The 27,054-nt window shown below is 37.3% G+C and overlaps 1 protein-coding gene across 10 annotated transcripts in view; it reads right to left on the bottom strand.

Annotated features, from left to right (window-relative positions):
• Window positions 1-27,054, bottom strand: part of ATRNL1 (attractin like 1) — an 853,639-nt gene that overhangs the window by 399,725 nt on the left and 426,860 nt on the right. For all 10 annotated transcript variants that reach the window (XR_010147020.1, XM_016919435.4, XM_016919433.4 and 7 more), the window contains one exon: window positions 549-627. Coding sequence is in view for 9 of the 10 variants with exons in the window: in XM_016919435.4 (XP_016774924.3) it covers window positions 549-627 (79 nt within the window). In the remaining variant the exon portion in view is untranslated. The remainder of the gene's footprint in view (window positions 1-548; window positions 628-27,054) is intronic.

The raw sequence follows: 27,054 nt of genomic DNA, 5'->3' as shown, positions 1-27,054 counted from the left end.
TTAGGATTATGAGGAAAAATAACTAATTCTAATACAGAAATTTATCCAATGGATGTGCTCTTTAAACAGAGTTGGATTATTAGATAATCAAAAAATGGAAAAGACTTGATTCCCAAAAAAAGAATGTTATAATAAATTTCTAGGAGATAAAATATTTTTCAAAAACCAAAAATAAATATTTATCACTCAGAATTTTAAATTTCAACAGACACTTATGAAAAATAAAGTATGTCTTTATAGCATAACTAAATACCTAAGTTAAATATATTACAAAATTATTTAAACATAATAATTGTATTCACTATAAATTCCAATACCATTTTTAGAAACTGTTTGCAACAAACCAATGCTTTTACAAATACTAACTTAAAATTACAGTGATAAAGTTTGCTCTACAGCTTAAAAAATACTAGAGTGATTTTTGAATATTAGTATGTAAAAATGATTTGAAACTCTGCATTCCAAGAGAGCATGGTAATTAACAGACAATAGAGATTCATATATTTGCTTAAATCTTTAAACAAAAGATTAAATAATATTACTGATACCTCTCTCCGTCGAGAAGCCCAACAAGTCTGTTTGATCTTCCATACCACAGCAGCCACCAGCAATAAGGATAGGAAACAACTGGAAAATAAAACACAAATAATTTTTGCTCAAAACTTATTTGAACTATGTAATGAAAAAACAGTACATGAAAGACTCAAATACATATATATATATAAGTAACAACTTTGTCTAGGTAAACAATCAAAAATATGATAAATTTCCAATGCTTAAAATGTTCTCTCAAAACCAAAATGTACAGGTAGAAAAAATATTTATATTTCTTGCTATAGATTATGGTCAATATTTAGAATTTTCTCTGTCAGAAGGAATGTAAATTTATAATTATATTGGTCTTATGAAGCAACAGAAATCACAACCAAAATCTATCTAGAATTGCTATTATGAGTCATAAAATATGGAAATTTTATAAATCCAAACGTCACACATGTACATTTATATTATTTTTATCACTATTTTACATATGAACATATTAAATAACCTTTATATATGAACATATGAAATTACATCTGAACATATTATATATGAACATATTAAATAACCTTTATGTATGAACATATTAAATAACCAAAATAACCTTTGGTTCCCAACCCTTTTGGCAATCATTTGGCAATGTCTGGAGACATTTTTGTTTGTCAGAACTGGGAGACGAGTGCAGGGGTGTTGCAAGAATTCTACAATGCACAAGACTGTCCCCAACAGCAAAGGATCAGCAATACAAAATGTCAGTAGTACAGAGGCTGAGAAACCCTGGCATATGCTAATGTTTACTTTAAGAAATAAGTCAGTTACAATGTTCATACATGTGGTCTAATATATTAGGTACTATATGCAATAAACTATGATAATGCAGGGTACTTTGTTAGAAGTAACTCAAGCCTGACAAATCTCAAAATGACAGAGATTTACATGAATCTCATTAATCAATCTCAACCCTGTATCACTGTTTATTTTCCCTTTCTTTGCTCTGTGGTCATAGATTATGCTATAAGAAGACCCAGAAGTGAACAGACCTGGGACACTACAAATTCACTGGTCACTGGACATTACAAGAAAAACCTGGTTCTCATCCTTAATCATTGTGTTCATCACTTAAGTCACTCATAAGCAGTGGCAATTTTTGACACTTTCCACTCTTGTCAAGTCTTCAATATATTTTTTCTCCTTGCCTATGCCTCATTTGAAGCAGAAGACCTTAGAATATCCTTCAATGACAACGATAACAATGTCACTTTTAACATCTATCCATTGAGTGCTGCACACATTCCAGATGCTGTGCTAGTACGTCACATCGATGATTGGATTTAGTCTTAGAAATCCTTCAAGATAGTATATACTATTCTTATTTGAGAAAAGAGGAATCCAGTCCTCAGAGATTTTGAAGTTAATTGCTTATAGTCCCACACGGAGTAAGTCGTAGTACCAAAATACAAATCCAGCTACTTAAGCCTCCAACTTTTTTCCTTTCCATATGCTGGCAGCTCTAAGTGTGCCCACTATCCATCCTATAATCACTCTGTTTCCATATCCATTCTCTAATCCCACCTCCAGAATCAAAGGAAATCTATTTTTTAAAAAGTCAGTGATACTAACCTTTCCAACTATAGAAGTGATTTTTAACATAGCACCCTTTATGTAATATTCAATATTTTAGGGGACACTTTTCTCAGAATTTGCTTTCAACAGAAAGTCACCGTGATTTTCTAGAAATTGTATAAACTGGTGCTTTCTCTATTATCAGACTTTAACTTCTCAATTGACAATACCAATCATTCATTCTTTAAAACTCTCTCCTGAATACTTTCTTTCATTTCGTTTTGTTTTGTTTTGTTTTCCTTAATACTTCCTAACCTAATACAGGTTAAATGAATATAGGTTACATTCCAAATTCCCTCTTTTAAATTACGAACATTCCTTAAAATTCACTTCATGCAATTGTGCTCTTCTTTTCTCTTGCCCTCAAAGAGAAAGCTCAGTTATTTTCCTGATTTCAACTATGACCTCAATTTAAATGATTTCCAAATCTGCATCTTTACACCTGTCAAAATGAGAGCATCTTATCCTTGAAAGGGATATAAAAGATTTCTTAGTTTCAAGTCCCTCCCAGGAAGGAAATTCCCAGTACAGCTCTGATAGTGATCCAGCACCTAATTAAATACTCACTGTAGCTGAGAAGTTGCTGACTGACAAGTTAGTGCATTCTATTTCTAGTTAATTCAAATTTTGAAAAAAAAAAAAATATATATATATATATATATATATATATATATATTTTTTTTTTTTTTTTTGAGATGGAGTCTCACTCTGTCACCCAGGCTGAAGTGTAGTGGCACAATCTTGGCTCACTGCAACCCCTGCCTCCCAGATTTCAGCAATTCTCCCACCTCGGCCTCCTGAGTAGCTAGGATTACAGGTGCACACCACCACCTCGGCTAATTTTTTTGTATTTTTAGTAGAGATGGGGTTTCACCATGTTGGCCAGGCTGGCCTCGAACTCAGACCTCAGGTGATCTGCCGGCCTCGGCCTTCCAAAGTGCTGAAATTATAGGCGTGAGCCACCACACCTGGCCAATATTCTAACTTTTATCAACCAGTGCTGTGTCTGCCTTCTAGGTTAAACAAAATCAGTCTGCTGTATGCTAAAACTTCTTTATATATTTAAAGAATATACAGGTTTTCTTGTATGCAAGATTGCCTCAAGTACAGTGTTTCTCAACCAGGAATGTTTTTGTTCTCCAGGCGATATCTGGCAGTGTATCTAGAGACATTTTTGGGTTTCACCACTTGACAGGCATCTAGTGGGATGTCACTTAAATATCATACAATATATAGGTCGCCCTTCCAACAGCATTTTCCCAGCCCAGAATGCTAATATTGCCAAGGTTGAGGAACCCTTCTCTAGTCTGAATTATCATAGTGGTTATACTTCTCTTGTTATACCTGGAATAATAGTGTAACTTTTTTTTTTTTTTTGAGACAGAGTCTCACTCTGTTGCCCAGGCTGGAGTGCAGTGGGGTGATCTCAGCCTCACTGCAGCCTCTGCCTCCCGGGTTCAAGCAACTCTCCTGCCTCAGCCTCCTGAGTAGCTGGGACTACAGATGTGCACCACCACGCCCACTTAATTTGTTTTGTATTTTTAGTAGAGACGGGGTTACACCATGTTGGCCAGGATGGTCTCGATCTCCTGACCTCATGATCTGCCCTCCTCAGCCTCCCAAAGTGCTGGGATTACAGGCGTGAGCCACCGCGCCTGGCCAATGTAACTCTTAAAATATGGTACTGAGAATGGACACTTTAGATATGATCTGAGGGTTCATTTTTCTGAATTTCAGTCAGACCATCATACCCTTAAGAATTGTGATACAAATATTAATATCACCTCAAACCTACCATGTCCAAGCTGAACCATTAATAATGTTCATGATTAGAAAAGCAACTAACATCTATTGAGTAATACGTACCAAGCACTATGCTGAGTGTTTTACATGAATTACCTCTTTAATTCCTAAAATTACAGGTGATAGATCAAGTATACTGTCATGTATTCATTTAAAACACGAGAAAGCTAAGTCACAGAGAGTTGAAGTAAACTGTCTAAGGTTCAAAGTATTAAACTGCAAGTTCTTCCCTTTCCCCTGACTTCTCTGTTTCACCATTACTTTCCAGCTAAAATGTTAAAAACAATTTACATTTCAATTATATCATCCCTTACATCCAGATACCAGATCCTGTCAACAGTTTCTTTCAGAATATCTGTCATAGTAAATAATAGTGTATATAGAAAAGTTACTTATATTCAGTAGATACAACTTAAATACCAAAATGTATTTTTATATGATTAATAATTCACAACATTCCTCTTCCTTAAGAGTTACATAATAAAGATTCAGTTTGAGACGGGAATACTAGTTGAATTTCTCATGAGGAGCTTAAATTCTTTCTTATCTAAACTTTATGACTCAACTGAGTATCGTTTTTGTAATGATGTACAAGGACAGCATAAAATATACAATTTTCATAATCTCACTTTCTTGAAACAAGGAGTTATACACTCTAAGGGTTTGTGTCAGATGCTTTCTATGGTAATTCCTATTAGGTTAGCAGTAAAAGAGCTAACGTGATGTAGAAACTTGGCTACTAAAATCAATAAACAGTGTAAGAAAATATTTTTAAAATAATATTCTCATAATCTGCAGTAAATATCAAAAATCCAGTAAAATATATGTTACTACTTGGGAGATAGTAGGTGTCAATACATTTTTGCTAAATAAATGATTTTTTTTTTTTTTTTGAGACAGAGTCTCACTCTGTCACCCAGGCTAGAGTGCAGTGGCGTGATCTTGGCTCAGTGCAAGCTCCGCCTCCCGGGTTCACGCCATTCTCCTGCCTCAGCCTCCCTAAATTGGTTTTTAAATTGATTTGAATAACATCATTTTTTCTAATACTGAATGTCTCATTTGGCATTATTATCCTTATATAGGGTAATACTTTATAAATGTTCTTGATTTCTAATAAATTACATTGCAAACAAAAGTGACAGTTCTCTTAAAAAATATACATACAAACAAAAAACAGTTTAAGAACACTTGCTTTGCTAAAAAGCAAAACAAACAAACAAACAATAAATATTTGTCATATTTATTCAGCATAGTTAAAAAGTTATATTCTTCCTTTGGTGACTAGTAGAGAGTCTCCATGTTTATTGACAATCTTGGACACCTGAAGAATGACAGAATTTCCATCATCTGAATTTCTTAAATGACCATGTGAAGCAGTGTCCCTTATTCCATGCTATCCCTTCTGATATAGTTTGGATATTTGTCCCGACTCAAATCTCAGGTTGAATTGTAATCCCAGTGTTGGAGGTGGGGCCTGGTATTCGGGTCAGGGGAAAAGATCCTTCGTGGCTTGATGCTGACTTCACATAGTGAGTGAGTTCTCCTAAGATCTGGTCATTTAAAAATGTGTGGCACTTCTCCTTCCCTAACTCTCTTGCTTGTTCCTGCTTTCGCCATGTGACAAGCCTGCCCCTCCTTCACCTTCTACCATGATTGTAAACTTCCTGAGGCTGCTCTAGAAGTTGAGCAGATGCCAGCACCATCCTTCCTGTAAAGCCTGCAGAACCGTGAGCCAATTAAACCTCTTTTCTTTATAATTTATCCAGACTCAGATATTTTTTATAGCATTGCAAGAACAGCCTACTACACCTTCCACTGGCTCCTTTTTTGCCCACTGGACTTGATGTGACACAGAAGCATTGTAAACTTTTATTATGTTAAGTGACATATTTGTAGGTTTTTGTATTCTAGTTAGCTTTTCTCTATCTCTTAAATCAAAGGGTTTAATGGGTATCATTGAACATTAGTATGTTTTAATTTGGTATTGTGGCAAATTTGTCAGAGAAAAATAAGTATCTACTGCTTTCCTTCAGGTCTTCTTTTCCTATCACATTATGCAAAAGCTTTTATGCTCCATGATATAGATATTGATGGGGGAATAATTGGGCTTTCTTTTTCAAAAAAAAGTATGCTGTACGATAATAATATCAAAAGATCTGAAAGGTTCAACACCCCTCAGTACAATCCACCCAAAGGAAATAGGTAGTAAAAAGAACAAAGAAAGAAAGAAAGAAAACAAACATTAAAAAGCAAGTACATCAGCTACAGGAATAAAAAAGGGAAGCATAAAAACTTAGGGAGAGATATTTCGATAATTTGATCTTATTATTCATAAAATGGTCATTTTGAAAGGATTCTTAATGTAAAAAAATGGAACTTATTAGGTAATCTCATTTAGGGAAAATTAAAAGAATTCAATATAAGTAACATAGTGTGCTATAAGGTTACATTGTAATGCAGGTTGCTAGTGACAAATAAATACCCACTGGTGGTAATCTAGTTGGCCAATTGTAAAAAGAGATAATATTGTCGCTATTTTATAGCAATTTGAGGTTAACTGATCATAAATGTCAAGTCTTAAGTACATATTTTAAAAGATGGTTTGGGCATATTATTATATGTCACTGAAAAATGTTAGAAACTGGGAAATTGTGTTGAAATGAAGAAATTTACCTCCTAATAACTGTTATTCCACAAAATATCTTTCAATTTTATACCTTCATGACATTTAAAGGATTTTTTCTTACAAACTAACATATTAACAGAATACACTTCTAACTTAAAATGCAATAAAAATATGAATATTAAAAAGAAAAAATTGCTTATATGTTCAAGTCATCAGTTTGAAAAAGATGAAAAATCAAAAGCCCAGTGGCTGAATGTGGTAAATAATACACTCATAGAATAAATTGGTCAAACTTCTGAGGGTTGTTAAGCAAGAGTTACTGTACCTTAGGAGCACTATTAGTTAAGATTATTTCAAATGCAAGTAACAGAAAACCTAACTAAAACTGGTATAAAGAAGAGATCTACATGAAGTTTACACTCTCTGGTATGAATTGAATTGTGTTCTCAAATTCATATGTTAAAGCCCTAACCCCCAGTGTGGCTGTATTTGGAGACAGGGCCTTTAGGACATAATTAGGTTTAAATGAAGTTAATAAACATGGGATTCTGATCTGATATAATTAATGTCCTTAAAGGAGAGACACCAAAGAACTTGCATACTCTCCCTCTCTTCCTGCATGCATGGAGGAAAGGCCATGTGAGTACACAGTGTGAAGGCAGCCATTTGCAGAGTCAGGAAGACAGGTTTTACCAGAAACCAACAACTGGTACCCTGATCTTGAACTGTCTACCCTCTGGAACTGGGAGATAATACATTTCTATTGTTTAACCCACTTAGTCTGTGTTATTTTGTTATGGCAGCCCAAGCAGACTAAGACACTTCCCAAAGTCCGAAGGAAGAAAAGTTCCAGGTTTGGTCTGATCAGGGTCCTAGCTACATTTTCTTATGATTCTCTGGACTACGCATAACACTACGCACCAACTTTATTTTCAGGCTTGTTTAATTCTTAGGAACAAAAATGAACGCAGCAGTTACAAGGCTTGTATAATACACTATTATACATGCCCACTCCTTACCAAACATTGATGATGCAATAAATGGCATTGGCACAATCATGAAGCTAGTGAGAGACAAATCCCATTTAAATTGGATGGTTTGCTACACAGCCACGTGGAGGGAGTTAAATGAAGGCTGGGAAAGAATAAAATCTACTAGATATCATTTATGAAAAATTTATAGAACAGTACCTAAATTAACCTCCCTGCCACGGTTCTGTAACAGATTTTGAGGCTACAGAGCATCTTTAGTCACTCTTAAATTTTTTCCTAAAACTCTACAGAAAATGGAGTAGTCTCAAGCCTCATCTGATGGCATATTAGAAAGACTAATATCTAATAAGGAAAATCTTCCTGGGTAAGTCCTATTACAAGTAGCCTACTTGGATAATACCTTATTCTTCCAAACTTGCAACAAAAAGTGACAAAGGACAATGTATACAGTGTTTCTTCCTACATTAAATGTTTTTTGAAGCACATCTTTTAAAACCATATAGTTAGGACGAAAATTTTAATTATTTTGAAAACCTTTCCTAAATCATTAATGTGTAACACAATAGAGAAACCCTAAGTATATAGCTCAATAAATTATCACAAAGACAATATACCCTTGAAACCACCAGCTTGAAGAAACAGAACTTAATTCATTCTCTCCTTCTCAAAAGGAACTATCACATTTATTTTTAATGCCATACTTCAGTCTTGTCTATTGCTAAATTTTTTACAAATATAACACTATAGTATTTTTTTTTGTTTCTGTCTCTATCATTCAACACTATGTTCATGTTACCTATTTTGATCCTTTGGCAATCGTTTTATTTTCCCATTGCTCCACATTATATGAGTATATTTTTCTATTCTATTATTTTTGGGTATTTTGATTATTCCCAGTTTGGGGCATGTAAAACATGCTTCTATAAATATGGTACACATGACTTTGATGACATGGAATTGTTGGGCCATGGAGTATATGTAAATTCAACTTTAGAATATAATGTCAACTTGTTTTCAAAGCCATTACATCAATTTCTAGTGTACTAAAAGTATTAATAGTTCTGCATCCTCTCCAACATTTGGTATTATTTGTCTTTTTCTTTTTATCCACTGTAGAAGGTATATAATGGTATTACATTGTGGTTTTAATTTGAATTCCCAGATAAAAATTAAGTTGAGCACTCTTGCATATTTTGTTGGACACTTGGATGTCTTCTTTTGTGAAGTGTATGTCAGTCTCTTGTCATTTTTGGAGAAAGGAGTTATCAGACTATTCTTAATTGATTTATATGAGTTACATAGTGTGAATATAAGGCCTTTGGCTTTTATACAGTTTGCAAATATTTCGTACTACTGTGTGACTTGACTCGTCATAATGTTAATGGTGTCTTTTGATAAGAAAAAGTGTTAGGTTTTTTGTAGTCTAATTTTGTTATAGTATTTTATGTGTCCTGTTTAAGAATCCATTCTATATTCTAATGTTAGGAAGAATAATTCCTACATTACCTTCTAGATGTTTCATTGTTTTTACCTTTCCTCCTAGAATTTATTTTATATTCAAAGCAGGGATCAAATGTCACCTTTCTCATATGCATAGGTAATAGATCTAGTACCTGATCAAAGTTTTCTTAAAGCACTAAACATTGAGAGATAGTCCTTGACTTGGTAATTAAACTTAAGAATGACTACTTCCATTAGAGCCCTGTTTCCCCCCCCCTTTTTTTTTTTTAGATGGAGTTTTGCTCTTGTTGCCCAGGCTGGAGTGCAATGGCATGATCTTAGTTCACTGCAACCTCTGCCTCCTGGGTTCAAGCAATTCTGCCTCAGCCTCCCAAGTAGCTAGGATTATAGGCGCGTGCTACCACTCCTGACTAATTTTTGTATTTTTAGTAGAGACGGGGTTTCACTATTTTGGCCAGGCTGGTCTTGAACTCCTGACCTCGTGATCCACCTGCCTTAGCCTCCCAAAGTGCTGGGATTACAGGTGTGAGCCACCATGCCCGGCCTCCACTGTACCCTTTAATCCATCTCTCTTGTGCTACCTTGACTTTACAAAGGGATTGAGGTATTATTTATAGATAATGTTGATATTCTCTAGAGAGATATTTTGTTTTATCCATCTGGAGGCTATGGTCACAATGCATCCAAAGCTTTTGAAGTGCTTCTTGAGTCTGTGCAATGGGAGGGCTACCCACTGTTCAGTCTGGGCCCAAAGCAGAGTTCTACCTATGAGCTCATTTCTCCAATTATTTCGTATGATAATGTTAATTAGGATCAGATCAGCACACAGGCAGCTCAGGGGAGATCCCAGAAGTTTATAAAGCACTTTATTTATTTATTTATTTATTTATTTATTATTATTATACTTTAAGTTCTAGGGTAAATGTGCACAATGTGCAGGTTTGTTACATATGTATACGTGTGCCATGTTGGTGTGCTGCACTCATTAACTCATCATTTACATTAGGCATATCTCCTAATGCTAGCCCTCCCCCTCCCCCCACCCCATAACATTTGATGGGAAGGCTTTTCTATCTCCATTATCTCCTAGGTCCTTTCTGGATTTGTGGGCTCTACTTTTCCATCATGTGGTCAGAAACTACACACTTTTCCTATTGTACCATGTTTTGAGCTGGGAGGACAGACAAGAAGGAAATCGACAGGGTTTATCTTGGCTCTCTGTAGCCAGAGCTCCACTATGATTAGAGGAATATTCCCTTCCCTTGGGATTGTGGTTCTTACAGCTTCCCGCTGTGAGCCATTTTGCTGCTGCCCATGTTCCTGCTTCAGACTGCCTGGGGTATGGGTGAGTGAATTCAGGAAAAAGAGAAAAAATGGGAGGGAGGTCTCCCTCATTCTCTCTGAGCTTAAGAGTTCCCTTTTCCACATCATGGGCCAGAACTAGAGGACTTTACCCTGTCCAAACTATAGTAGTTACTTCCAAGTTTCAAATTGCATTGACTTCAGGTCAGGGGGCACTAAAGGGGAAAAATGGCAAACTTCTAGATGGTTCACCAGTACTTTGAATTCTGGTGTGCTTCTCTGCTCTGCCTGCTGACATCATATACCAAATAGCTGCCCATGAATTTTGTCCAGGTTTCATGGTTGAGTTCACTTAGAGAAAAAGAGATGTGTGTTTACACAATCTTACCTGGAACTGGAACCCTATGGTGAATGTTTGACAAAGTTGCAAAAGCATTTCAAAATGGAAAGGCTAGTCTTTATAACAAATCATGGTGTAACAACAGGATATCCACATGTGAAATAATCAGCATTGAATTACACCTCAACATAAACAAAAAATAACTGAAATGGATCACAGATCTAAAGGTACAATGTAAAAATACAGTCGTGTCACTTACTAATGGGGATATGTTCTAAGAAATGCATCATTAGACAAATTTCATCCCTGTGCAAACATCACAGAGGGTGCTTAAACAAACACTGATGGTATACCCTACTACACATGAAAGCGATTGGTATAGCCTATTGTTACTAGGGTACAAACCTATATAGCATGTTACTGTATTGAATACTGTAGGTAATTATAACACAATGGTTTTTGTGTATCTAAACATAGAAAAGGTACAGTAAACATATAGCAATATAATCTTATAAGTACCATCATATATGTGGTCTGTCATAGACCAAAATGTTATGTAGTGCATTGACTGTATAAAACTGCTAGAAAGAAATCTATGTTAACTTGAGTTAGGGAGAGTCCTTGGATATGACATCAAAAGCATAATCAAGTTTTTAAAAAAATGCATTAAATTGAATTTTATAAAAACTAAAACTTTTCACTCCATAAAAGATACTGTTAAGAGAATGAAAAGACAATTCAAAGACTAAGGGAAAATATTTGCAAATCACATCTGGCAAAAGAGTTGTATCCAGAATATACAAAAAACATTCAATATTCAAAAATAAAGAGCTAAACTAAAAAGCAATTAAAAATAGGCAAAAGATTTGAAAAATACTTCACCAAAGAAAATGAAAGTGTAACTAATAAGCACATGAAAAGATACTCAACGTCATTAGCCATTAAGGAAATGCAAGTTAAAATTACCACAAGATACCACTACACATTTATCAGAATGGCTAAAATAAAAAATGTTGACAGGACCAAACACTGGTAAGAATGTGCAACAACTGGAACCCTGAGCTTTGCTGGTCGCAGCACAAAATTGTACAGTCACTCTGAAAAACAGTGGCAGTTATTATAAGGATGAATATACATCCACCCTATGACCCAGCAACCCTACTTTCTGGTATTTATGCTAGAGAAGTGAAAACTTATGTTTGTGTAAAACTTGTATGTATGTTGATCACAGCAGCATTATTTATAAGCACCAAAAACTGTAACAATCCATACCTCTCAATGGGTGAATGGATAAACAAAGTGTGATATATCCATATAATGAAATACTACTTAGCAATGAAATGAAATGGACAATTGATACAAAAAAGCACCTTGGATGAATCTTAAATGCAGTAGACTAAGGGAAAGAAGCCATTTGAATGACATTCTGGAAAAGGCAAAACTGTGAGAACAGAGATCAGGTCAATGGTTGCCAGCATGTATGGGTGGGGAGAAAGTCTGACTGCAAAGAAGGCTCTATGAGGTATTCACTGGGGCTTTGGCATTGTTCTGTATCCTGGGAGAGGTGGTAATTATAATAAATGATGCATGTGTTAAAACTCACACAACTGTACTCCCCGCAAAAGGAATTTTACTGTACAGAAATTTTAAAATGCTTCCAACAGAAGTAAAAAACAAACAAACAAACAAACAATAAGCACAAAAAATGCTGGAAAAAAAAGCAAGTAATTAACCACTGCCCCCTCTAACAATGAAAAAGTGACTGGTATACTTTAAGTATGAGAATACTCATACTTTGAATTATAAATGTAAAAGGAAGATTTTAAACAGTGGAGTTAATAATTTATGTTTAAAATAACCACTTTGGCTAATTTACATACAATATATTGACAGAAAGAAGTTAGAACTGATGTTCATATAGGGCATTAAAGAAAGAGGATTTAAATGAGTCCCAAGTATTCAAGTGAGTTAAATAGTGATACCTATAACTGAGCTACAGAAAACTGGAAAAAAAGAGACTGTTTGCCAGTACAGTAAATTCAATTTAAAGCATGTTAAGTTTGAGGTGTAAAGCAATATTTAAGTCAAAGTGTGAAGTTACTGATATGACTCTTGGAGAAGTCTATTTCAGTGTCTAGTACACTAAACCTCAGCTTTGTAAACTAGATGGGGAGCACTGGTTTAACTAAGTTGCAAGAAAACGTACCATCACTAGTTTACTCCCACCGCATTAAATATTTTGGTTTACAAGAACAGTTAGGTCCTAAGTATCTACTGTATTCCACAACAAAACCATGGAGAAAATTCCTAAGTGAACTTCCAGTACAGTAAGAAATCATTTATTGTTTCTACTTAGCAAAATCCATATCTTCAGGTCTCATTTCCATTAACATATCTATCATCATAATCTCATTTTTTTAAACAGAGACTTTTTTGTATTTGCAATTCTTCACAGTGTCCTTACACATTTTTTAAAAAACTTTTTGGCAAATATTCTAGGATTATATCACTTTGATGTAGAGATCCTGTGACTAAATTAGGTTCACCTTTTCTCTTCAGGGAGTTACATTTTCTTCTTTTTTCTCTTTCAAAATATGTTTATGTACAACATGATTAAATGTCTTATTTTTGGGAAGAGCCAAGATGGCTGAATAGGAACAGCTCCAGTCTGCAGCTCCCAGCATGAGCGACGCAGAAGACGGGTGATTTCTGCATTTCCATCTGAGGTACCGGGTTCATCTCACTAGGGAGTGCCAGACAATGGGCGCAGGACAGTGGGTGCAGCGCACAGTGCGAGAGCCGAAGCAGGGCGAGACATTGCCTCACTGGGGAAGCGCAAGGGGTCAGGGAATTCCCTTTCCTAGTCAAAGAAAGGGGTGACAGATGGCACCTGGAAAATCGGGTCAAGCCCACCCCAATACTGCTCTTTTCCGACGGGCTTAAAAAACGGCGCACCAGGAGATTATATCCCACACATGGCTCGGAGGGTCCTACGCCCACGGAGTCTCACTGATTGCTAGCACAGCAATCTGAGATCAAACTGCAAGGCGGCAGCGAGGATGGGGGAGGGGCGCCCGCCATTGCCCAGGCTTGCTTAGGTAAACAAAGAAGCTGGGAAGCTCAAACTTGGTGGTGCCCACCACAGCTCAAGGAGGCCTGCCTGCCTCTGTAGGCTCCACCTCTGGGGGCAGGGCACAGACAAACAAAAAGACAGCAGTAACCTCTGCAGACTTAAATGTACCTGTCTGACAGCTTTGAAGAGAGCAGTGGTTCTCCCAGCACACAGCTGGAGATCTGAGAACAGGCAGACTGCCTCCTCAAGTGGGTCCTTGACCCCTGACCCCCGAGCAGCCTAACTGGGAGGCACCCCCCAGTAGGGGCAGACTGACACCTCACACGGCCAGGTACTCCTCTGAGACAAAACTTCCAGAGGAACGATCAGACAGCAGCATTTGTGGTTCATGAAAATCCACTGTTCTGCAGATACCACTGCTGATACCCAGGCAAACAGGGTCTGGAGTGGAACTCTAGCAAACTCCAACAGACCTGCAGCTGAGGGTCCTGTCTGTTAGAAGGAAAACTAACAAACAGAAAGGACATCCACACCAAAAACCCATCTGTACATCACCATCATCAAAGACCAAAAGTAGATAAAACCACAAAGATGCGGAAAAAACAGAGCAGAAAAACTGGAAACTCTAAAAAGGAGAGCACCTCTCCTCCTCCAAAGGAACGCAGTTCCTCACCAGCAACGGAACAAAGCTGGACGGATAATGATTCTGACGAGTTGAGAGAAGAAGGCTTCAGACGATCAAACTGCTCCGAGCTACAGGAGGAAATTCAAACCAAAAGCAAAGAAGTTGAAAACTTTGAAAAAAATTTAGACTAATGTATAACTAGAATAACCAATACGGAGAAATGCTTAAAGGAGCTGATGGAGCTGAAAACCAAGGCTCGAGAACTACGTGAAGAATGCAGAAGCCTCAGGAGCCAATGCGATCAACTGGAAGAAAGTGTATCAGTGATGGACGATGAAATGAATGAAATGAAGCGAGAAGGGAAGTTTAGAGAAAAAAGAATAAAAAGAAATGAACAAAGCCTCCAAGAAATATGGGGTTATGTGAAAAGACAAAATCTACATCTGATTGGTGTACCTGAAAGTGATGGGGAGAATGGAACCAAGTTGGAAAACACTCTGCAGGATATTATCCAGGAGAACTTCCCCAATCTAGCAAGGCAGGCCAACATTCAGATTCAGGAAATACAGAGAACGCCACAAAGATACTCCTTGAGAAGAGCAACTCCAAGACACATAACTGTCAGATTCACCAAAGTTGAAATGAAGGAAAAAATGTTAAGGGCAGCCAGAGAGAAAGGTCGGGTAACCCACAAAGGGAAGCCCATCAGACTAACAGCGGATCTCTCGGCAGAAACTCTACAAGCCAGAATAGAGTGGGGGCTGACAGGACAACATTCTTAAAGAAAAGAATTTTCAACCCAGAATTTCATATCCAGCCAAACTAAGCTTCATAAGTGAAGGAGAAACAAAATACTTTACAGACAAGCAAATGCTGAGAGATTTTGTCACCACCAGGCCTGCCCTAAAAGAGCTCCTGAAGGAAGCGCTACACATGGAAAGGAACAACTGGTACCAGCTGCTGCAAAATCATGCCAAAATGTAAAGACCTTCGAGACTAGGAAGAAACTGCATCAACTAACGAGCAAAATAACCAGCTAACACCATAATGACAGGACCAAATTCACACATAACAATATTAACTTTAAATGTAAATGGACTAAATGCTCCAATTAAAAGACACAGACTGGCAAATTGGATAAAGAGTCAAGACCCATACAGCTGTGCTATATTCAGGAAACCCATCTCATGTGCAGAGACACACATAAGCTCAAAATAAAAGGATGGAGGAAGATCTACCAAGCAAATGGAAAACAAAAAAAGGCAGGTTTTGCAATCCTAGTCTCTGATAAAACAGACTTTAAACCAACAAAGATCAAAAGAGACAAAGAAGGCCATTACATATTGGTAAAGGGATCAATTCAACAAGAAGAGCTAACTATCCTAAATATATATGCACCCAATACAGGAGCACCCAGATTCATAAAGCAAGTCCTGAGTGACCTGCAAAGAGACTTAGACTCCCACATAATAATAATGGGAGACTTTAACACCCCACTGTCAACATTAGACAGATCAACGAGACAGAAAGTCAACAAGGATACCCAGGAATTGAACTCAGCTCTGCACCAAGCGGACCTAATAGACATCTACAGAACTCTCCACCCCAAATCCACAGAATATACATTTTTTTCAGCACCACACCACACCTATTCCAAAATTGACCACATACTTGGAAGTAAAGCTCTCCTCGGCAAATGTAAAAGAACAGAAATTATAACAAACTGTCTCTCAGACCACAGTACAATCAAACTAGAACTCAGGATTAAGAAACTCACTCAAAACCGCTCAACTACATGGAAACTGAACAACCTGCTCCTGAATGACTACTGGGTACATAAGGAAATGAAGGCAGAAATAAAGATGTTCTTTGAAACCAACGAGAACAAAGACACAACATACCAGAATTTCTGGGACGCATTCAAAGCAGTGTGTAGAGGGAAATTTATAGCACTAAATGCCCACAAGAGAAAGCAGGAAAGATCCAATATTGACACCCTACCATCACAATTAAAAGAACTAGAAAAGCAAGAGCAAACACATGCAAAAGCTAGCAGAAGGCAAGAAATAACTAAAATCAAAGCAGAACTGAAGGAAATAGAGACACAAAAAAACCCTTCAAAAAATTAATGAATCCAGGAGCTGGTTTTTTGAAAGGATCAACAAAATTGATAGACAGCTAGCAAGACTAATAAAGAAAAAAAGAGAGAAGAATCAAATAGACACAATAAAAAATGATAAGGGAGATATCACCACGGATCTCACAGAAATACAAACTACCATCAGAGAATACTACAAACACCTCTAGGCAAATAAACTAGAAAATCTAAAAGAACTGGATAAATTCCTCGATAAATACACTCTCCCAAGACTAAACCAAGAAGAAGTTGAATCTCTGAATAGACCAATAACACCATCTGAAATTGTGGCAATAATCAATAGCTTACCAACCAAAAAGAGTCCAGGACCAGATGGATTCACAGCCAAATTCTACCAGAGGTACAAGGAGGAACTGGTACCATTCCTTCTGAAACTATTCCAATCAATAGAAAAAGAGGGAATCCTCCCTAACTCATTATGAGGCCAGCATCATCCTGATACCAAAGCTGGGCAGAGACACAACCAAAAAAGAGAATTTTAGACCAATATCCTTGATGAACATTGATACAAAAATCCTCAATAAAATACTGGCAAACCGAATCCAGCAGCACATCAAAAAGCTTATCCACCATGATCAAGTGGGCTTCATCCCTGGGATGCAAGGCTGGTTCAATACACACAAATCAATAAATGTAATCCAGCATGTAAACAGAACCAAAGACAAAAACCACATGATTATCTCAATAGATGCAGAAAAGGCCTTTGACAAAATTCAACAATCCTTCATGCTAAAAACTCTCAATAAATTAGGTATTGATGGGACGTATCTCAAAATAATACGAGCTATCTATGACAAACCCACAGCCAATATCATACTGAATGGGCAAAAACTGGAAGCATTCCCTTTGAAAACTGGCACAAGACAGAGATGCCCTCTCTCACCACTCCTATTCAACATAGTGTTGGAAGTTCTGGCCAGGGAAATTAGGCAGGAGAAGGAAATAAAGGGTATTCGATTAGGAAAAGAGGAAGTCAAATTGTCCCTGTTTGCAGACGACATGATTGTATATCTAGAAAACCCCATTGTCTCAGCCCAAAATCTCCTTAAACTGATAAGCAACTTCAGCAAAGTTTCAGGATACAAAATCAATGTACAAAAATCACAAGCATTCTTATACACCAATAACAGACAAACAGAGAGCCAAATCATGAGTCAACTCCCATTCACAATTACTTCAAAGAGAATAAAATACCTAGGAATCCAACTTACAACGGACGTGGAGGACCTCTTCAAGGAGAACTACAAACCACTGCTCAAGGAAATAAAAGAGGATACAAACAAATGGAAGAACATTCCATGCTCATGGGTAGGAAGAATCAATATCGTGAAAATGGCCATACTGCCCAAGGTAATTTACAGATTCAATGCCATCCCCATCAAGCTACCAATGACTGTCTTCACAGAATTGGAAAAAACTACTTTAAAGTCCATATGGAACCAAAAAAGAGCCCGCATTGCCAAGGCAATCCTAAGCCAAAAGAACAAAGCTGGAGGCATCACACTACCTGACTTCAAACTATACTACAAGGCTACAGTAACCAAAACTGCATGGTACTGGTACCAAAACAGAGATATAGATCAACGGAACAGAACAGAGCCCTCAGAAATAATGCCGCATATCTACAACTATCTGATCTTTGACAAACCTGAGAAAAACTAGCAATGGGGAAAGGATTCCCTATTTAATAAATGGTGCTGGGAAAACTGGCTAGCCATATGTAGAAAGCTGGAACTGGATCCCTTCCTTACACCTTATACAAAAAATTAATTCAAGATGGATTAAAGACGTAAACGTTAGACCTAAAACCATAAAAACCCTAGAAGAAAACCTAGGCATTACCATTCAGGACACAGGCATGGGCAAGGACTTCATGTCTAAAACACCAAAAGCAGTGGCAACAAAAGCCAAAATTGACAAATGGGATCTAATTAAACTGAAGAGCTTCTGCACAACAAAAGAAACTACCATCAAAGTGAACAGGCAACCTACAAAATGGGAGAAAATTTTCACAACCTACTCATCTGACAAAAGGCTAATATCCAGAATCTACAATGAACTCAAACAAATTTACAAGAAAAAAAAACATACAACCCCATCAAAAAGTGGGCGAAGGATATGAACAGACACTTCTCAAAAGAAGACATTTATGCAGCCAAAAAACACATGAAGAAATGCTCACCATCACTGGCCATCAGAGAAATGCAAATCAAAACCACAATGAGATACCATCTCACACCAGTCAGAATGGCAACCATTAAAAAGTCAGGAAACAACAGGTGCTGGAGAGGATGTGGAGAAACAGGAACACTTTTACACTGTTGGTGCGACTGTAAACTAGTTCAACCACTGTGGAAGACAGTGTGGCGATTACTCAGGGATCTAGAACTAGAAATACCATTTGACCCAGCCATCTCATTACTGGGTATATACCCAAAGGACTATAAATCATGCTGCTATAAAGACACATGCACACATACGTTTATTGCAGCACTATTCACAATAGCAGAGACTTGGAACCACCCCAAATGTCCAACAATGACAGACTGGATTAAGAAAATGTGGCACATATACACCATGGAATACTATGCAGCCATAAATGAAGAGTTCATGTCCTTTGTAGGGACATGGATGAAATTGGAAATCATCATTCTCAGTAAACTATCACAAGGACAAAAAACCAAACACCGCATGTTCTCACTCATAGGTGGGAATTGAACAATGAGAACACATGGACACAGGAAGGGGAACATAACACTCTGGGGACTGTTGTGGGGTGGGGGTAGGGGGGAGGGATAGCATGAGGAGATATACCTAATGCTAAATGACGAGTTAATGGGTGCAGCACACCAGCATGGCACATGTATACATATGTAACTAACCTGCACATTGTGCACGTGTACCCTAAAACTTAAAGTATAATAATAATAAAATAAGTCTTATTTTTCCCAAATCATGAACACTATACTTAACTTTGCATTATTCTGCTCACTTGCATGCTTGCTTCCATGTAGTCATCTTTGATTGTTCTTGTTTTTCAAGAGCTTAACTCTTATTATTTCTTTACCTGTTGTATTCTTTAGATTCCTTTAATCTTTCATTTTTAATTCCTCTAAATATGCATCATCTCTCACCACTTTATGCCCACTAAGATGGCTATAAGAAAGGCAGTTAATACAAACTTTAGTAAGAGTGTGGAAAAAATAAATGTCTGATCCTTGCTGGTAAGATTATAAAATGATACATCTTCTTTAAAAAAAAGTTTGGCAGTTTATCACAATGTTTAACCTAGAGTTACCATGTGATCAACAATTCTACTCCTAATTATATACTTAAGAGAAATGAAAACATATATCCACATAAAAACTTACACACAAATGTTCATAGTAGTATTATTCACAACAGTGAAAAAGAAGAACTCAAATAACCATCAACTAATAAATAGAGAAATAAAATGTGTTATACACATAAGATGAAATATTATTCAGCAATAAAAAGAAACGAAGTACTGATCCATACTACGTTACGGATAAGAAACATTGTGCTAAATGAAAGGAACCAGTCACAAAAGAACACATATTGTACGATTCCATTTATATAAGATGTCCAGAATAGGCAAATCTATGGACAGAAAGTAGATTAGTGATTTTTCAGAACTAGGGGTATGTAAGAGGGGGGAGTGATTACTGATGAGTACATGGCTTCTTTTGGGGATGATGATATGTTCTAAAATTGACTGCGATAATGGTTGAAGAATAACTGTGCACTTTCAATTGGTGAATTGTATTATATGTGAATTATATCACCAAACAAAACACAAATTAAAATTAGAAATTGGAAAACATGTTTAAAAATTAGACAATGATAAGTAAAAGTTTTGAAGTTTTTTAGTTCTCCTATATGATTCAGGAGGATAAAAGACATACTGATTAATATTATTGTTGGTTAGGGAAATATGCTTTTTAAAATTTAAGAGTAATCATTAAAAAGAAAAATAAAACTATAATTCCTAAACTGCTAAGAGGAAAATAAAAGAACATTAGAAGCTCATTCAATTAATAAGAAGCTCATTCAATTAATAAAAATCAGAAGAGAAGAAAAAAGAAAATTTCCATTTATTTCCCTGTCACATAAAATTAAGAGATTCTCAGATTATTAAAACAAAACCAAAATATCCAGATATTTTTGGTATAAAAGAAACATACACAAAATATAACAAGAGAAAAAATGTTAAAAGATATGCAAAAAGACATAGACAAATTCTAATAAAGAAATACTATATTTAAGTTAAAAATGTTCTTTAAGACAAAAAGTGACAATAGGAACAGAGAGAAATCCAAATGATTAAAACAATAATTCAACTCCATTCTCAGTAAAGGATAGAACAATCAGACAGAAGATAATAAAGGAAACAGAGGTCTAGAGCAATGCAATAAACCACCAAGATCTAATAGATATATACAGGATATTCTACCTAAAAACAACAGAATACATATTCTCCTGAAGGGCACAGGAGACATTCTCCAGGACAGAATATATGTTAGGTAACAAATTATATCTCGGTAGATTTTAAAAGATAAATGTGCAAAGTATCTTCACCACCCACAGTGGGATAAAGTTAGAAATCAAAAACGGAAGAAAAACTTGAACATTAAAAAGTATGTGGAAATTACCAACACACATTTGATCAATGGATGAAAGACAAAATCACAATGAAATTAGAAAATATTTAGAGAAATGTGAAAATTAAAACACAACATACCAATACTCATGGAACACTGTAAAGCAGTGATAAAAGGGAAATTTATAGTTATAAACATACTAAAAAAGAAGATTTCAAATACACAACTTAACTTTACAACTTGAACTAGAAAAAGAACAAACTAAATTCAAAGGTAGCAGAATGAAGGAAATAATAAATATTAGAGCAAGATAAACAATAGAGAAAATAGAAAAGCAATAGAGAAAATCAACAATACCAAAAGTTGATTCTTGAAAAAGAGCAACAAAATTGGCAAACCTTTAGTTAGACTGACCAAAAAAAAGAAAAGAGAAAGAAAACTGAAATTACTAAATTTAGAAATGAAAAGTCAGGTCATTACTGCCAATTCTACAGAAATAAAAATGATTATAGGAGAGTACTATGAACAATTATACACTAATAAATTGGATAAGCTAGGTGAAATGGACAAATCCCTAGAAACACAAAACCTACCAAGATTGAATGATAAAGGAATAGAAAATGGAATAGATCTGTAACCAGTAAGGAGATTGAATCAGTAATCAAATATACCACAACAAAGAAGCCCTGAACTCAAAGGCTTCACTGATAAATTCTACCCAAACATTTAAAAAATAACTAATACCAATGCTCAAACTTTTCCCAAAAAGTGAAAAGGAAGGAACAATTCCTAAATCATTCTATGAGACCAGCATACTACATATTAATGTCTACAGAATGCAGCTGAAGCAGATTATTTTTAGAAATGAGAAGGGGAAGGAAGGAAGGAAGGAGGGAAGGAGGGAAGGAAGGAAGGAAGGGAAGGAGGGAGGGAAGGAAAGAAGGAAGGAAGGAGAAGGAAGGAGGGAGGGAGGAAGGGAGGAAGGAAGGACGGAAGGAAGGGAGGGAAGGAGGGAGGGAGGGAAGGAAAGAAGGAAGGAAGGAGAAGGAAGGAGGGAGAGAGGAAGGGAGGAAGGAAGGAAGGAAGGGAGGGAGGGAAGGAGGGAGGGAGGGAGGGAAGGAAGGAAAAATAGGCAAAATTCTCAATAAAAGGGTAGGCACAATTCTAATATAGAACAAACTTCAGAGTATTAATATTGTAAATATGTCAATGAATTTATAAAATGAAACAAAGATGACAATTTCCATTAAAAAGCCAATTACCAACTAGGTCAGGAAAAAATTAAAAACCTCCATAGACACAAATATTACTGAAACTTAGTCAAATTTAAAAATCTACCCTCAAAAATATAAACTACACAAAAATAAATACAAACACATTACCAAAATCATTTTTTACAGGTTTCATAGGTCAGTTCTATCAACCATCACACAACAAATAACTCCATTGTGACAACCACTAAGATATACTTCTCTGGCTGGGCACAGTGGCTCAGCCTGTAATCTCAGCACTTTGGAAGGCCGAGGTGAGCAGATCACTTGAGCTCAGGAGCCTGAGACCAGCCTGGGCAACACGGCGAAACCCCATCTCTACCAAAAATACAAAAAACTTAGTCAGCTGTGGTGGCAAGCTCCTGTAGTCCCAGCTACTCGGGAGGCTGAGGTGGGAGGATCGTTTGAGCCTGGGAGGCAGAGGTTGAGTGAACTGAGATTGTGCCACTACACTCCACCCTGGGAGGCAGAGTGAGACCCTATCTCGGGGAAAAAAAAAAAAAAAAAAAAAGTACCTCTCTGATCCCTGATGGCAGAGAGCATAACTGACTAGTGGCCCCAGCTACTGCACTCTGAAATCCATCATTTTATTCACACTGAGCCCATGCTTCCCAACGGCTGCCCTTAGTCAAGGACTAAACATGGCAGAGATACCAAGGCGGGCCTGTTCCTGGGAGATGGAAGACTCCTTTGATGGGTAACTTTTGCTCAAGGCTGCACCACTGGTGTTAAACATTCTTAGAAGTGCCCTGCATTCTCAGGCTCTTTCACTCACCTTCCCTTTCTTGCTTCTCTCCCTCACAAAGGCAGGTAGGCATTGTGGTCTCAAATTCTCCCATTATCTCCCCTCCCTTCTCCCAATTTCCCCTCACAGAAGTTCCCCTAACACGTTTATTGCTTATCTAATCCCATCTTGGCTTCTGTGTCTCAGAGGACTTATGGTCCAAGTAAACAGAAGGTAAGATGGAGATGAGGAACTGATTCACTCACTGATTGGCAGGCTAAGAGGACAACATCCATGTTGGTGGGTGGAACACAGTTCCTGGCAGAAGACTTAAATTGCTGGATTTCACCAGTGGTGACCTGAGAAAATGCACTGATAGAGAAAATACTTGAAGGTACAGCAATTCAGGTGCTTGGAAGATGGGGAAGACACCTTCAAAAGAGAGTGGAGTAGACTGATTATCATTATGTTGTATTGATACCTGCAGAGGGATAATGAGAGACTGAAGGCCATTAACAAACCATTTACTGGCTAAATAAAAGAACCAGTGGGTCTCTTTCATAGCTTTAAATGAGGCCCTGATGACTGATAGCAGAAATGCCAACATGAATGACCAGCAGGATGATGATCTCATTGTTGTAGAGTTGCAGAGCTCCAGAGATGACAGTATGCTAAGCCAAAGAAGTTGTGTTATGCAAAAAGGGCCATGGTTCAGGAGACCTAGGAACCTGAAATATGGAATAGGAATATATGAATGAATGCTTCTGAGGATGTTGGTTTTACCAGCCGCTTCCCTAGCAATACCTAGCATTTTGTTATGCTGGAAGACACTAAAGAGCTCTCTTCTCTCTTAGGTAACAGGTGCACCCTCACAAACTGTCACCACTTCTTTTCTTGGCTGCCAGACTGATTAGTGGGATTAAATCACAGCATGACCCAACTGAGCCTGATACGAAAGAAAATGGATTGCACAACTGAAACGGATGCAAGATTTAGGGAGCACATACTGGCAGGAGCCATGGAAGTATGACCAGATTTAAATATTTGATAAAGGGCAACAAAATGTTAAGACTGGATAAATAAAAACTCATTGGTTTTGGTGCATATTTTCAGGACCACAGAGATGTAATACCCTACTGAGGATTCCAGGGAATGGAGCAAACTTGTTGCTAGAGTGACTCGTAGAAGCCTGAAAAATGCAATGTCCAGTACAAGTGAAATTGAAATGCCTGGGTTGTCCTGGCTTATGGAAGAGAAAGTTATAAAAACACTGAGAGAAGGGGATATGCTGGAATGGTTCATATTATATGAGGCCAGAAGAACTACCAGGTTGTGTTCCATGGGAGGACTCAGAGGACAAACTATGCATTAAGGCTGTTATGAATATGCTGATAAGAGAGGCACCAGTATTATAAGGAGGCTTAGAGTTGGCTCTCCTCTTCAGAGCAGTCCCGAAAATAGGAGAGATAGTCACAGGGCTAGGTTTGTTAATTGCCATAAAAAGATGGAGATCCAATGTAATAGACGACAGGTGTCAGCGCTTAACTTCCAGAATCCAGAAACCACAATTACCATAATTAGATCAACAAGATTGGATGAACTGCCAAGGGGGTTGGCTCACAAAGAGTTGTAGGGATTATTAATAAAGCATGGTATTCTGAAGGGAAAATAGGTGGGCAGCCAACAGTGGTACTATTTAACATCTGGTTTCATTTTAAGTAAGAATGAAGGAACAGGAGACTGAGGGTTGTTGCTTCAATGGAGGGCCATATTTCTGTTCACAGTTCCCAGATTTCAGCTAATTTTAAAATCCAAAACCCATTAACTAATCAGGTGACTGAGTCCCTAGAAGGAAGGTCCCTGAAACATTTTGAAAAGTGGGTAAAATGATCCCTGAAAATACCTACACCATAAACTTGATTATATACATTGGTATATGCATGAGGATATATATACAGTACAGGAGGAATAAGCAGACATTTTGACTCCCATTAGACATGAGGGCCTAATTGACTCCCATTAGACACAGATAGCCAAGCATTCAAAATATCATCATGTCCTCTTATTAGAGTTGGGGTGTTCATGGGGTGGGGGCATATAACAAATTCTGACTAAATTCTTGCTCATAGTGTGCCCACTATGTCAATGGATCCACCCATTGGTCATTTCCCCACTCTTTAAGTGTATAAATAGAACTGATGTACAAGGTAGCTGGAATAACCTCTACACTGTGTCCCTGGCTTATAGGATAAGATCAGTCATAGTGGAAAAGACCAACTGGTAATCTCTGAAACTACTCCCAACTGGACAAGTTAATAAATACAAAATATAATGTCATCCAATGATATAGAAAATTAATGCCACCACTAAAAGTCTAACACAGGGATAGTAGTCTCTACCAAATTTCCATTTAATTTAGTTCTTTACAATAAATAATTCAGACTTTTCTGACTCAGATACATCTACTTTTCCATTTTACACACAAGAAGAGTTTATTTAAAAAATTATTCTTTTCAATTTTCGAATTATTTACTATATTATTTCACAGCAACAAAAAGAAAAAAAAACCTTTAGTTCAATATATGAAAGGACTGAGATTTAGAGAAGCTAGGTGACTGCTATAGTTTGGATATTTGATCCTCCAAATCAAATGTTAAAATTTGATACTCAATGTTAGAGGTGGGGCCTAATGGGAGGTGTTTGGGTCATGGGGGTAGATCCATCATAAATGGATTTGTGCCATCGTTGTGTCTCATGTTCCCATGACAGCTGGTTACTTAAAAGAGTCTGGAACTTCTGTCTTCTCTCTTGCCTACTTTCTCACCATGTGATCTCTACACATACCAGCTCCCCTTCCTCTTCCACCATGAATGGAAACAGCTTGAGGCCCTCACCAGATGCAAATGCCAACACCATACTTCTTGCACAACCTGCAGAACCATGAGCCAAGTAAACCTCTTTCCTTTATATATTACTCAGCCTCAGGTATTCTTTTATAGCAATGCAAATGGACTAAGACAGAAAATTGGTGCCAGGAAGTGGTATGTTGCTATAAAGACACCTAAAAATGTAAAAGTGGCTTTAGAACTGGAGTGCTCATAAGATAGAAAAATGAGGGAAAGTTTGGAACATCTTAGAAATTGGTTAAGTGGCTGTGACCAAAATGCTGATTGAAATATAGACAGTAAAGGCCACGTTGAGGGTCTCAGACTGAAATGAGGAAATCACTGGAACTGAAGCAAAGATAACCTTTGTTATGCCCTGTCAAAGAACTTTGCTACATTGTGTCCATGCCAAGCAGTAAAGTGCTCAAGAAGTAATGTGGCTGCTTTTAACAGCTTATGTTCACATGCAGGAGCAAATGAATAACCTAGAGTTGGAATGTATAATCAAAAGGAAAGCAGGGGATAACAATTTGTAGAATCCTCAGCCTGGCCATGTGGCAGAGAAGGAAAGAGTGTTTTCAGAAGAGTGCTGGGGTAGCAAACACTTGTTAAAGAAAGTAGCATGAATAAAAGGAGCCAGGTACTATTAGTAAAGACAATGGGGGAAAGACCCTGAAGGCATTTCACAAATCTGGCAGGCTTCTGGGCTTCCCATCACAGACCAAGAGCCCAAGGAAGATGGTATGGTTTTGGATGACAGGCTTGGGACAACATTGCCATGCCCCATCTCTAGAAAGTGCTCCCCACATCTCGCTGCTCAAATGGCCCCAGGTATTGCGCCTACTGCCACTGAAGGAGGCTAGAAAGTATGAGTACTAGAGGCTTGTCGGCTTCCACTGAGATTTCAGGGGATGTATTGAAAAGCCTGAGTGCCCAGGCAGAAGCCTGCCATAGGGGTGGAGACCCTGCAGACAGATGCTAGTGAGGCAATGCTGAGCAGAAATATGCG

The sequence above is a fragment of the Pan troglodytes genome, chromosome 8 (genome assembly GCF_028858775.2).
Source record: "Pan troglodytes isolate AG18354 chromosome 8, NHGRI_mPanTro3-v2.0_pri, whole genome shotgun sequence".
NCBI classification, from domain to species: domain Eukaryota; kingdom Metazoa; phylum Chordata; class Mammalia; order Primates; family Hominidae; genus Pan; species Pan troglodytes.
Note: the sequence above shows the minus strand (reverse complement) of the source record. Positions and strands in the feature narration are given on the sequence as shown.